We start from the raw sequence: 14,407 nt of genomic DNA on the forward strand, positions 1-14,407 counted from the left end.
AGTGATAGACCTGCATCACTCATTTTACACCTTCATCTCAATCCATCTTAACATGTCTGCAAGGACACCTTGCCTGCTAGATCCATAGGCCACTTGACAGGGAAAGTGGGAAGCCCTGCTTCAGCTGCAGAGTGACCTACACATGCTTAATATGCTACAAGCATATTAAGTCCCACAAGAAAGACAGGGTTAGAGGTGTTTTGCTCAGTGCTGCCCTCAAGTGGCCAGGTTTTGAAAAAGCTGCCTCCCAGGACAGCTTTGCCAAGGAAAATACCTGCCAGTGATCAAAATAGAACCGGAGAAAAAGGGATCATCAGGACATCCTGGAATATTCACCCGCACCATCCATGCTGGAGCACAGACCCTCAGGTGGCCTACCCTTCAAACATGGCCAAGCTCATCTTTGTAGGTGTGTAGTGGAATCCCTCATGGAACCTTTAACATGGTGTCAACCTTGTCCATACCTGTAGGTCTCCCCTGCCCCTGACATGAGTGCACTACATTCCAGGGACTGTACTTCCTGCCTAGCTTTGTTTTATAGATTGAATACCTGTGATATATTCTGAATGTAATACATAACAGGAATACATATGCACTAATTCAAAATCAGTTTCATAAGCAATGGGGACAGATACTACATCCCCACCCCAGGAACATCTTTCTTACTAGAACACTGTCCCCAAACAAATTCAGTTTACTTGGGTTTTTAAACTAAGAATTTAAAACTTTCCAATGAGCGTGAAATAACCAGGTCAAAAACCTTGTGATGTCTGTTAAAAAATGACTATAAAAAGTCTAACAATCAACCAATCAGCAAATGAGTTGGGATCCAGGCATAGAGAAGCACATCTGTAACTGCAGTGGCTGGGAAGTCAGGGCAAGTAGATCATGAGTTCAAATTTCTTCTTAGCTTCATTGTAAGTTTGAGGTCAGCCTGAGCTAAGTGAGACCCTACTCAAAAAAAAAAAAAAAAAAAAAAGAAAAGAAGGGGTCATCTAAATAACTCAACAGGTAAAGAAGTAGTTATACAAGGGTAACAACCTGAGTTCAATCCCAGGAACCCACAAAAGGGTAAAAAGAACAGAGTCCACACGCACAATGACATGCCCACCATAATACACAATAATTAAAATACATAAGTTTTCAAAACAGATATAGACAATATTTGGGAAAATGTTCACCATCCTTAGCCATAAGGGAAACACAAATCAAAATTACATTCAAGAAAACAGCAACAACAAACATGGTGAAGATGTGGGGAAAGAGGAACCTTAGAGCCTGCTAAGACTACACTGCGGCCAGTATAGAAATCAGTATGGATGTTCTTCACAAACATAAACATAGAGCTGTCATACAATTGAGTATGCCACTCCTCAGCGTATACCTAAGGAGTAAGCTTCAACTGCTACTGAGGCTGTACCTTCTCAGTCTATCCTGGTCTCTCACAGTGCCAAGCTTCCACTGCATTTCATGAGTCCTTCATGCCTCCAAAACCAGTACTACCTGGGTAACTTAGACGTTATCAGTTTAACAGTGTAAGGCACAATGTTGGCCGCCTCTAGCTTCTGTGTGCTGACTTCAGGGAACCGCTTCCCAGGATTCACCTCAGGGATGCTGCTCTTTTCTTAATCAGTGCTAATTTCTTAGCTCCAGCTAACCAGCATCAACTGTCCCAGTAAAGCAAAGATTTTACTTCAAAGGTTCTGATCTCTTGTTAATCATGGCTGTTTCTTCAGCCCCAGCTAACCAGAATCACAGATTCTCAACTCAAAATAGCAGACAACCCTGATAGTCTTCAAGTGACTCTCAAACTTCCTTCTAGAACGTCACAAGCTAGCCCTTCATTGTATTGCTCTCAATATTATCTTCCAAGCTTCCACAGTACAGCTCACCACACTTTAAACACTCGTTGGCTTTTCTAGCCCAAAATTCCAAAGTCCTTCCATTATTCTCCCCAAAACATGGTTAGGTCTGTCATAATAATACTCCATTATTCTGGTACCAATTTATCTTAGGGTTAGTATTGCTATGATGAAACACCATGACCAAAAGCAACTTGGGGAGGAAAGAGTTTACTTACTGTTCCATGCACAGTTCATCATCTCAAGCAGTGAGGGCAGAAACTCATGCAGGGCAGGAACCTGGAGGCAGGAGCTGATGCAGAGGTCGTGGAGGAGTGCCAATTATTGGCTTCCTCCCTATGGCTTGCTCAGCCTGCTTGCTTCTAGAACCTAGGACCACCATCCCAGGGATGTACTACCCACAGTGGTCTGGACCCTCCCACATCAATCAGTAAGAAAATGCCCCACAGTCTTGCCTGTGGCTAGATCTTGAGGCATTGTCTCAACTGAGGCTCCCTTTTCTCTAATGATGACTCTAGCCTGTGTCAAGTTGAAATAAAACTAGCCAGCACAGTCATAGTGTTAATCATGGCAACAGAAAGCAAACCAGAAATGGATGGATGGATGGATGGATGGATGGATGGATGGATGGATGGATGGATGGATGGGTGGTGGATGGATGGGTGGATGGGTGGGTGGATGGGTGGATGGGTGGATGGATGGGTGGGTGGATGGGTGGGTGGATGGATGGATGGGTGGATGGGTGGATGGGTGGATGGGTGGATGGGTGGATATAGAACTGTATAGATATAGATACATATATGTGACATGAAAGAAAGAGGAATACTTTGGAGAAAGGAAGGGAACTGGGAAAAAAGGGGCCTGAAAATAACCAAAGTACACTGTATACATATACACTGTATACATTTTCATGTATCTATGGAAATGTCACAATAAAACCAAGAATTTTGTGTGCTAACTTAAAAAAATAATTTTTAAAAGATCTTAGCATGAGATGGTGTCTCTCACCTGTAATCCTATCCATTGTTAGGCTAAGGCAGGAGAATGGCCACAAGTTTAAGGACAGCCTTAAGCTACATAATGAATGCTAGGCCTGGGCTGGAGTGAGAGTCTTAGTTTGGGTTTCTATTGTTATGGTGAAACATCATGACCAGAAGCAACCAGAGGACAAAAGGGTTTATCTCACTCAAGGTTTCTTATGAGAGTTCATCACAGAAAGCAGCAAGGGCAGGAACTCAAGCAGAGCAGGAACCTGAAGACAGGAGCTGATGAAGAGGCCATTGGAGGGGTGCTGCTTACTGCCTTAGTCATCATGGCTTATTCAGCCTGTTTTCTTATAAAACCCAGGGTGACAGCCCAGGGTGACACCACCCTCCCACATCAATCACTAATCTTTTAAAAAAAAAAAAAAAAAAAAAAATCTACAGGCTTGCCTACAACCTGATCTCACGGAGGCATTTTCTCCACTGGTTTCCTCCTCTCGGATGGCTCCATCTTATATCAAGTTGACAAAAACCAGCCAGGAAAACAAACCATCTGGGTAGTGGCTCAGTGTATAAAATGCTCGCTGTGTAAGTGTGAGAGCCTGAGTTAAGATCTTCAGCACATGCGTAAACCTAGTTTTTCTTGCAGGTGTCTGTAACCTCAGTTTGGGACTAGCAAGTGGGGTGGACTTGGAGCAGGGCAGACACAGAAAGGTCCCTAGAGTTCACTGGCAAACCCATATAGCTGATATGACAAGGTTCATATTCTGTGAAGAGACATCACCTCAAAAAAGGTAAAGAACAATAGAGGATGACCTCTGGAAGCCAGTGTCTGGCCCCCTTAACAGATCCGTGTGCCAAATACATGCTGTAGCACACAGCCAAAATGAGTTATTGGATAGGAGCGACCACATATGAAAAATAGTTAATGTGTGGTCTCATATAGTCATAAGTCCCATGATGGATCAAGGGGATAGAGACAGATGGAGATGAGTGAGCCACAGGAGGATGCCGGATAAGACTTTAAAAGCCCTATGACAGCTGGACATGGTGGCACAAGCTTTTAATCCCAGCCATTGCCCTACTCTAGATCAGAGAGAGGGGCTCCCCTCTGCAGCCCTGCAGCCCAAACAGTCCTTCAAGACACACATGGCCTACCCCTTGACTGTCCCAATGTTGTCCCTGACTGGGGAGTTTTTTCACTGGAAGCCAGCATCAAACACTGTATCTTCCGTGCTTCATGTCTCTCCAGGATGTGCCTCCAGTCTTCCCTTTGTTCCCTCTGTATCCTGGCCTAGGTTAAGGCCTGGCACCAAGAGTGCCCAGCAAGCACAAGGATACCAGGCCCTTTCTGCCCCAGTCATATATAATAAAGCCAGAGGCTCTCAGGCTGTCTATGACCTGCCCCAAACTCCTCCACAGGATCATCTGGTGGCATTTCTTCCCCACCCTTCCACAGCCCCTCTGGGCTTTTGCCTGTGAAAACACTTTCTCTCTCTGGCCTCCCTATTCCCATCCTGACAGACAACCAGGAGTCAGGCTGGAGTGTGCAGTGACTCGTGCACAGTCAAGTCATCCAGGGCCACAGGTGGACCACAACCTCTTCTGATCCAAGGCCTCTCTCCCTGGGGTCAGCTGTTAGCCCTTGAATTCCACAGATGTTTACCTCCACTGGAATAGGAACCCAGGCTGTGGCAGGTAGACAGTAACCTGTCAGCCTCCAGCAAGTGGCTTCTGGCACAGGCCCCACTTCATAACACAGCCCTCACCCAGTGGACACTGACCCCTCAGCAGGGCCCTGCGCCCGTCTGTGTGTTTCTTGCTCTGGATCCGCTTTGTATTCTCACACTCCTCTTTCCAAGACCTCCTCCTGACTCTCCTCCTGACTCCCCTCAAACATTTTGCTTCCTTAGACATACTTGAGGCCATTTGATTTTAAAAATAAAGTGTAAGCAGTGTCTTGGTGGTGCTAGGTATGTCCCATGCTTGGTGTGTCCATGTGGCTGATGGCTGCCACACTTGGATGGTGCAGAAGAAAACCACCCCTGCCACAGTAGCCAGCACATGCTAGACACGTGAGACATGTCTGTGTTCCTTGTGATAAGTAGCTATGCTGACACTCTAGAGTTGGAGGGATGTAGCTCAGGAGGCTGGGGATATGTAGCACGGACAAACAAGGCCCTGGACTCAATCCCCAGCACCAAACCCAGCTTCTCTGCTTGTCACAGCTTTTAGATCCTCCCAACCCTGAGTCCAGTTCAAACACTTGGTTCTGTTTAGATCCCAGTGGACACATCTGTGTTCAGTTAGGGGTTTGGCCCTTAGCTCTGAGGCTCCTCGGCTTATCTGGGTGACCCCTGACCCACAGTGTCAGCTCACCTTGGACCAGGAGTTCTCCTTGCTCAGCAGGTCAGCGTAGAAGTAGGCCATTTTCCACTGGCCCTTGTAGGTAAAGCACCACATCAGCTCCCAGTAGCACATGTGGTGAAACTGTTTCCAGTGCTGCTGGGCCTCGCAGCATTCTTCAAACCGCCGGACAGCCTGCGGACAACCACAGGTCAGCATAGGGAGGGCCACCCGACCCCACATCCTCTGCACCCTTTAACTCTCCAAGGCTCGATGGTCTGGAAGCCAGGGAATCTGGCTTCCTGTACTGGCTCGACACTAAAGGCTATTATTCATGATGGTTGCCTCCCATTTGGATTCTAGAGATCTGGTCACTGAATGAAAGCTTGGGGCCGAGCACACAGCAGGGGAGGACAGGAAGCACAGGCTGTTACTACTGTAATGTTCCCATCCCTGTGTGTTCATGTGACTAGATATGGGCGGAGTCAACCTCAAGTGTCTTTCCTCTGGAGCTATCCATCTTTGTTTTGAGACAGGGTACCTCACTGAGACCTGGGGTTCCCCAATTAGGCCAGGCTGGCTGGTCAACAAACCTCATGCCACTATGTCTGGCTTTTTCATGTGGGTGCTGGGGACTAAACTCAGGTCTTGTCCTTTTGTGCCAAGCAGCTTACTAACTGGGCCATCTACCCAGTGCCAGAGGGTGTTAATATACTGATATAATAATGTCTAGGCCTCCAAGAAAACACCAAAGATTCCAGTAGTTTCCATGGTTACCCACATCCAGGGATTTATCCTGAGAGGGCTGGCTGGAGACTTCCAGGACTCTACAATGTAGTCTATATTGGCAGAGTTCTCTGGACTTTGCCATGACTGTGATTTTCCCTGCCTCTAATTCAGTGGTTCTCAACCTTCCTAACGCTGTGACCTTTTAATACAGCTCCTCATGTTGTAGTGATTCCCCCAACCATAAAATTATTTTCATTGCTACTTTATAATTGTAATTTTGTTACTGTTGTGAACTGTAAATATCTAAATTTTCTGATGGTCTTAGGTGATCCCTGTGAAAGGGATGGCAACCCACAGGTTGAGAAACATTGCTCAATCCCTTTCCATGGCTTTTTCCCCTCCTACCTCACTCGCACCCCCACCCTATTCACCACATCCAGCCTAGTCACCCATGCAATGTCAGAATCCTGTATCTTCCTATCAAAAGCCTACAGTACCACCTGTCTCCTCCCAGACCACCTACAACAGAATGTGTCTCCCACCCCTCCCCCTTCATGGGCTCACCCTATCCCCAAGTATGCCTTTATATGTCTAATCTCTCGCTGGACTAGGATATCCCAAGAAAGCCTCATATCACTCACAGCATCAATATTTCCTTTGATAGCTTCAATCCGCCCAGCAAAGAACAGGAAGATGGCACCCTGCAATGATATTCGTGAGGATCCGTGTGGGTCCAATTGGTCCTGTTGGGGAGGGGGTGCCCAGCAGCAGTTGGTCTCACCTTGGGGTATCGGTTCAGGTAGGGCTTCAGCAGCTTCTCTGCCTCCTCGATGTTGACATTCCCAGTACCTGGAGGTTGCAGGGAGGTACATTGCTCCGGTTACCACTGCTGGGGCCTGTGCTCCCTCTAGCAACCTGCCAAAGCCTTCTTGGGACCTCAGTCTTTCCCTTGTGGGATGGCACAACGATTCTCCCTATCTGTAGAGTGGTAGGAGACTTAAGCTAATGTGGATACTGCCCCATCACATCACAGGCTCAATAATTTGGAGGCCATTTCTCAGTCTGCACCCAGAAGACTGGGACAGCATCTTCATACTTTCCACAAGGTGGCACAATTACCCCCATTTCACAGATGGAACACTGTGCAGAGAGGAAGTGGATGTTCAGCAGGCCAGGTTCAGGCCCCCTGACCTGGCTCAGCCCCAGTGCTGGGAGCCTGAGCAGGGTGTGCAGCCCCTCACCCAGGAACCCTCCATCTTGCATACTGGGCCTCCTACCGAGCACGAAGGTGAGGAAGGTGTGATAACACAGCAACAACATGACGCACAGTACTGCCCGGAAGCTGTGCCCGGTTGCGCCCTCCTCCAGCTGAAGCAGCCCGTAGTCCTGGGAGACAAGAAGACAGGCTAGGTGGGCACCCACGAGATGTCTGCTCTCCAGAGCCAGGGGAGGTGGTGCCAGGACTATGATTCTGAGCAAAGGACTGGCCTCGCGACCCCATGAGAGGGTCAAGAGTGCATGCAGATGGAGAGATGGAGAGGGGAGGAGGAATGGCTTGAGGAAAGTAATCCTAACCGCAAGCTGGTGCTGATGGTTCCAGGAAGCCTGGGGCCTTGAAAGGCTTGCTGGGGGAGAATGTTCCAGAACATCTCTGGGACCAGACCTAACTTGTGTGTCTAGTCTCCGTTGATCTTCCTCAGAGTTCATGCCCTTGCTCAAATACAGGCCTGGCCTGCCTCAAATCCTCCACAGCTTCTCCGCTGTGGGATATGCTCTGCCCAAGCTGCGGCTGCGGGTTAGGGCTGACCTTCCCACCTCAGCCTTACGGAGACTCCCCTACCCAATTGCCTGCTCTAGGGAGCAACCCACCAGGCCCTGGAGCCTCCAGCTGAGTGCCACAGACAGGGGGTTTCCCTGGGCCAAGGGTGGGCCTGAGGAGCCACAGAGCCTTGCTTGTGGTATGTTTTTTTCCTCTGTGTTCTGCCCTTTTGATGGTGCCCTGGGGAAGCCCCAGATCCTGGCTCACACAACTCAGCTCTCACCCACAAAGAGAAGCCACACAGGCAGCCTCTGTCTACTAAGTGCTAGTGTTAAAAGCTGTAAGCCATCATGCCTGGCTTTGTAAGGGCCTCTTAATGATTTTTTTTCATGATTAAATAAAATGGGTTTTGCATAATAACATTTCCTTTAAATAAATTTAGGTAAAAATGATGTCATTTTGGGAAAAATAACAGGTAAACCATAAACTAGTGGTCCATATGTGTCTGATATCAGAAAGGGCTACAGAGAAGACCCTCCCCCAGCATCTTCAGGACAATGTGAAGCCTCTTATTTCACAGAGAGGAAGCTCATAAGGAAAAGGGAATTGTCTAGCATCATGGGAAGAAGGGGAGGAGGCTGGGGATGACTCCTGACGTCCTGGACAGTGCCCCTTTCACCACACTGGCCCCCTCCTGAAGGTGACCTCCCTGTTCTGCTTCCTGGTTCTTCTCAAAATCTGATGCACAGAAGGGCCCCTTGCACAGCTCTCAGACGCTGTAGGGGCACCAAAAGCTGGCCCTAGATGAAAGGATTAGCTCAAGGCCTGGAAGTGAGCAGGTGACCAAGGGGAGATCAGGTTCCTAACACACGCCATGGGAAGACAATGTGGCCTCAGTTTCTGATGGGGCTACCCTCATCTCTACCCTTACGGCCAGGCGGGGAGAGATCTGTGGCCTCACAAACCCTGAGGGAAGCCTGAGGCTCAGAGGTCTGGACTGGCTCCAGGGACATACACAGAGAGAGATCTGATCCAAGACTGGCACCAGGCCATGGTCCCTCAGCCCCACCTTGTCTAGCCCAGCTCTAGCTGTGGACTGGGCAGATGGCGGGTACCCAAAGGTGGGCATTTACCTTGTTTCCTGAAAACCCGACAAACTCCAGTAGCCTCAGGATCCTAGTGGGAAGCATGGACAGGGTCTGTGGGATCAGAGGCAGTAGGTGTATAGAGGGCATCCTGGGGAAGTCAGAGGAGCCTACCCACGGCTGACCCTTTACTCTGGTGAGAGAGCAGCCTCCCCTTCCAGACTCATGCCAGCCTTGACACCGTTTCCTGGAGCAGCTCCTTCCTTCACAAGCAGGCTCGGCATCTGCATGTCTCTCTGACCCAGCCCATACTGTTCCCTCTACCTGGAACACCCTTCCCTGCCTGGAACTCCTGGCTCCTTTTCAGAGCCAACTCAAATGCTTGCTTCTCTTCCTCCCCTGGGAACCCTCTCCAGAGCCCCTGAGGAGAATCTGGATCAGTGTCCCTTGTGGGTGACAGCTGCTTTCAGCCCTGCCTCCTTCCCTTCCCCTGGTAAGCATTTTAATAGCCAGCTCTCTGGGGTGGAAACAGTCTAGTTGCCTGAGGCTGCCAATTTCTATGGCTATAATTACTCCCCTTTCAGGGGTTCAAGCTACCATGTGGGCACATGTGGACTCTCTAGAGGTGGTCACCCTCTGTGACACCCTGCTCAAACCCCTTAAGACTGGTGATATTTAAGAATCATCTCAGGGCCCCATGCCTAGTACACAGCCAGGCACAGTGGCACAAAAGGGTGACCTTGTGTGGAATAATGACATGCAGGAGATCTGCATCTGGGGCCCAAAAACTCAAGAAATAAGGGGTTCCTACTCACCAGGTTGAAGGCTCCTACGCCGAGCTTCACCCCTCCTTCAAAGTGTCTGTGGCTCTCTCCCTTAGAGTACTGCGAGGACTGGACGAGGCTATCTAGTTCCCTGTGGGAAGGGTGCTGCTTGGCCACATGCTGGAGCCAGGCTGGGACCCATCCCTCCATCTCCCTGTCAGGAACTCAGTAATGGTGGACTTAGAGTTCTGCAGACCCAGAGATGAATTCCCTCTTGTCTTCTACCACCGACAGATGCTTCTCAGCCCTAAATGACACCACACTGGCCCTCGGGGGTACAACCATACAATACACTCCTTTCTCCTCCATTGCCATCTCAGGCTGGATAATTCTTTGCTGGAGTAAAAGAGGAAACCTGTCCACAGTATAGGATGTTTAAGACATCCCTGGCCTTTACATGTGAGCAGAAGCCTCTCCCCAGTGGGATAGTCAGAGTGTGAGCCAGGACCTGGGAGATGAGGTGGAGCTAGCCTGACGCAGTGTCCTGACAGAGACAACATGTCTGAATGCCGTGAGGCACAGATGAGCCGGGCATATTTCAGGAACTGAGGGCAGTCCTCAGGGTCTGCAGCAGAGTAATGTGGAAGAGGCTGCAAAGACTGGGAGGGGAGCTCATGGGATTATCACTCAGGGCATCACTCTGCAAGAGAGGGGAGTCTGGGAGCTGGAAAGAGCTGGCCTGGGCGGGCATGTACATTGCAGTCACCCTTCTGGAGCAAGGACACTGGAGGGACCGTGGCACTTGTCTACTTGTCCCTGGACAATCCCAGCACAGGCCTTCTTTAGGTATACTGTGCAGGGGACAGTTACCCTGGAGGAGGAGGTAAAAACAGCAAGTGTTCTCAAAGTGAGATGGGAAATAAGTTCCCCCGTGTAACTTACAAGGAGGAGGGCTGGGTTTTCAGAGCTTTATTTGATTGCAGACTTATAGATAAGAGACTGCATCGCCACACTGGGTAAAAGTGGCTTTCAGCCATCAGCACAGCTTGCCCCTGGCCCAGACGGCTTGAATCAGGAACCCAGACATAGTGTGGGAATGATTCTAGCTCTTGGGGAGTGTGCATCTATGTGTATGTATATGTATCTCTGCATATGTGTCTGTGTATGTGTGTATGTATGTATTCATGTGTGTGTATCTGTGTCTATGTGTGAGTGTGTGTATGTGTGCATGTCTCTCTGTGTGTGTCCATGTCTGTGTGCACACATGCTATCCCTGTATGTTGAAAGGTCAAGGAAGACTTCATATGAAAAGTAGGATTTGGGGTCTGAAGAGATGGCTCAGCAGTTAAAAGCACTGACTGCTCTTCTAGAGGTCCTGAGTTCAATTCCCAGCAACCCTATGGTGGCTCACAACCATCTGTAATGGGATTCAATCCCCTCTTCTGGTGTGTCTGAAGACAGCAACAGTGTACTCACATACATTAAATAAATAAATAAATAAATAAATAAATAAATAAATAGTCTTTTTTTTTTTTTAAAGAGAAAGCAGGATTTGAACTGGGCCTTTACAAATGTGTAGTTCTGCTGCTGTTCCTTAAAGTCCTCTGTCTGTCTGTCTGTCTCCTGCCCACCAGCCCAGCCTGTTTGTGCCTACCTGGGTCTTCTTTTTCCCTAGCAGACAAAGGCACTCAAGAAGCCAAACACACAGTGTAGCCAGAAAACCAGGAAGACATTATTCCAGAAAATGGAAGTCCTGGAGGTACAGAAATCTATCTGAGCTCCCAGTTTTCTAGACTTGAAGCCTCTCACAATGCAGTGTGAGGGGCCGGGTAACTGACTCTGTGGTCCCAGGCTCCCAGCTCTCCGCAGGCTGTCCCCACTTACTTGTAAGTCTGGTAGCTGTTCCGAACTTTGATGCCGCCCTTGATGAAGCTCACCATGTTCTCATCCTGTGGTGGGGAGAGATGAAGAGAGCTGGGTCCAGAGCTGCTGACTGGAGACTAGAGGGTCCCACAAGGCTGTAGGCCTCCACCCTGTGCCCAGGTCTATGGTGGATGAGGTGGGAGTGGTCAGAGGTCACTCAAAGCAGTCTACCACAACTGCCTTTCTCAGGCAGACAGACACAGATATAGACACATACAAACACAGTCAACAATGTCTCCTCTGGTAGAAGGACCGTGTAGGATGAAGTGGGGTGCTCATTCTTGGAATATTGAAGCAAGTTGTTGTGACTTATTATGTGAAGTTCCAGCAGTCTCTAGTTTGTCTAGTAACCCCAGTCCTGGGTGTCCACTCACAGAAAATGAATAGGCACGGGCTGGAAGCATGTCCACAGCAACTGTGTTCATGGAGCCAAAACCCAAAAGCAACCAAGGCTCACCCATGGAAGGCTAGGTAAACTGAGGCATATTTACCTAAGAGAACATTGCCCAGACAACACAAAGACAAATGGAGAACTCAAGTCCCATGAAACTAGAAACCTTTGACACACAAAACCAACCAAATCATAACAATATGCTGTTCTGACACAAATGGGAAACACTCAGGTGGGGTAACAAGGAAGGTAACGGCTGGGACAGTGTCAGTGGGTAGAGGGATGAGTCTTGTGTTGACTCTGGCCTCCGGATGAATCAGGGTATGTAATAATACTGTATAATGAAAGTAAATAAAAGAAAATGCCATTCTTGCTTCAGTGAATACTAAACTGAGGACTAGGGTTGGTCCAGCTTCAAACATCCAAGGCCACAAAGGTTTTTAAATGAGCTAATGGTATCTACCTAGGATGCCTATGACCCACATCAACAATCAGCATGGCACGGCAATCCTAAAGGGGCCCGAGTAGCATGCAGACCTTGGCAGTAACCAACAGCTCTATAACTGGATTTAAGATCTGTACAATAAGAGGGAAACCATGTCTGGTACTGGAAACTTGGCCAACTACTTGTGCCACTGACGTCATGGGTATTGAAGACTCTACATTCATTAATTTACTAAACCAGCACAATCCCTAACAACAGTCTATAAACATTTGTCTTTATACCACAGATACGTTCAGTCTTCACCCCACATTAAGGAAGCTTCTCTTTGTAATGGACGAAGACATACATACATACACATACATACACACACATACACACATACACATACATATACACACATACACACATGCATACACACACATACACACATACATACATACATATATACATATACACACATAAATACATACATACATATACACATACATACATACACACATACATACGTACATATATACATACATACACACACACACACACACACACACACACATATATATACATGCAAAGGAGTTCTAGTAAGACTGTGCAGTGACCTGCATAGTTCCCACTGTGGTAGAGAGACCTGTCTCTGACTCGGCCAGACCCAAATTCAAATCCCAGTTCACTAAGCAGATGACCTTGGGAGTGCTCTCCTTAGGACTCTGCTTTCCTGTCCTAGTCAAGGAACAAGTGTAGCTCAGAAAGGACCTCATGTTGTGGGAGGAATACAAACAGGACATGTCCAGGAGCTAGGGAGATGGCTCAGAAGGTAAAGTGCTTGCCACACTAGCCTAAGGACAGAATTCAGATTCACAGAGTGCATTTGTAATCCCTCCCAGAGAATGGAGGCAGAGATAGAATCATCTGGAAGCTTTCTGGCCAGCTAGCCTGGAGTATACAGTTCAGCAGCAAAAATGAGAGAGACTCTGCCTCAAAAACAAAGTAGAAGAAGAGAACTTATTCCCCAAAAGTTCTCTGACTTCCACACATCCACGGCCTTTCCCCCTTCCCATCACAGGCACACACGCATGCACGCGCACGCGCACGCGCACACACACGTATCCAATTGCACACATACACACATGCACACACACACACACACACACGTATGTGCACATACACTAAAATATTTTAAAATGTGGAAGTGACGGAGGAAGATACCTAAGGTCAACTTCTGTCCTCCACACATGTATACATCGACCACACGTTTATGCAAAACAACATCTGTCATAAGCCTGGTATATTATTTGCCCCAGGTGTTTGCTGCATGAATCAAACAAAGCAGACCTGTGGCAACGCCTGTGTCCACGTGAGTCTTGACAGGAGCACAGCAGTGACCAGAAAGAAGTAGCTGGTGCATAAAGAAGAAACACGCACCCCTCCTTACCCAGCATGGCCAGGCTTCAGAGTTTGGGAATCTGAGCCTCAGGCTTTGCCACTTCTCAGGGGGCAGGTCAAGCTTGGACTTAGTGACTGATCCAGAATTCCAATGCTCTCTGTACAGGTGTGGGGTGGGCTGGGGTGAGGAGAGCTTCCTACCTGCAGGAAGGTCAGGGCCGCTCTCTGCAGTAGGCATTCTGCATAACAGACCTCTGCGTGGATTTCCTCTGCAGAAACAGAAAACAAAGCCTGGGCTTCTAGGCAGGAGACTCCAGGAAAGCCGCATTCCCTCTGGGGCATATGAAGTCACAAAGGAACATTCTAAACACCCCTGGGCCTGAGGAGCAAAGCCCTCTTCAGACTTCCAGATGCTTAGCTGGTGATGTTGGGTGGCTGGGCCTCTCCTGTTCTAACCCTTCCTCCAAAGGCCATAGGCCAGAGACACCCGTGTCCCAGGCATTCGGCCAAAGCACAGCCTCCTTGGGAACACCAGAATGAACAACTTTTCTCTCCTCCCCTTCCTGGGCCTGGAGCCACCAGTGTCCATGCTGGAGAGGACATCTTGGTTGCCACACCTTCTGTGAACTGGTCAATGGTGGGACGGTGCACCAGGTTGCTGAAAGAGTCGGACATAGAAGACTTCCTTCGGTGCCTGGAAAAGGAACAAGGCTTCCAGTGATTCCATGAGGTGGGAAGAG

At 48.5% G+C, this 14,407-nt stretch overlaps 1 protein-coding gene across 8 annotated transcripts in view; it reads right to left on the reverse strand.

Annotated features, from left to right (window-relative positions):
* Positions 1-14,407, reverse strand: part of Ttc39a (tetratricopeptide repeat domain 39A) — a 47,715-nt gene that overhangs the window by 6,409 nt on the left and 26,899 nt on the right. For all 8 annotated transcript variants that reach the window (XR_013110519.1, XM_076934464.1, XM_034502492.2 and 5 more), the window contains exons 4-12: positions 14,285-14,361; positions 13,869-13,936; positions 11,413-11,477; positions 9,580-9,679; positions 8,813-8,878; positions 7,198-7,306; positions 6,702-6,769; positions 6,562-6,621; positions 5,225-5,386 (exon numbers count right to left, since the gene is read on the reverse strand). Coding sequence is in view for 7 of the 8 variants with exons in the window: in XM_076934464.1 (XP_076790579.1) it covers positions 5,225-5,386; positions 6,562-6,621; positions 6,702-6,769; positions 7,198-7,306; positions 8,813-8,878; positions 9,580-9,679; positions 11,413-11,477; positions 13,869-13,936; positions 14,285-14,361 (775 nt within the window). In the remaining variant the exon portion in view is untranslated. The remainder of the gene's footprint in view (positions 1-5,224; positions 5,387-6,561; positions 6,622-6,701; positions 6,770-7,197; positions 7,307-8,812; positions 8,879-9,579; positions 9,680-11,412; positions 11,478-13,868; positions 13,937-14,284; positions 14,362-14,407) is intronic.

Source organism: Arvicanthis niloticus, chromosome 5, assembly GCF_011762505.2.
Source record: "Arvicanthis niloticus isolate mArvNil1 chromosome 5, mArvNil1.pat.X, whole genome shotgun sequence".
NCBI lineage: Eukaryota > Metazoa > Chordata > Mammalia > Rodentia > Muridae > Arvicanthis > Arvicanthis niloticus.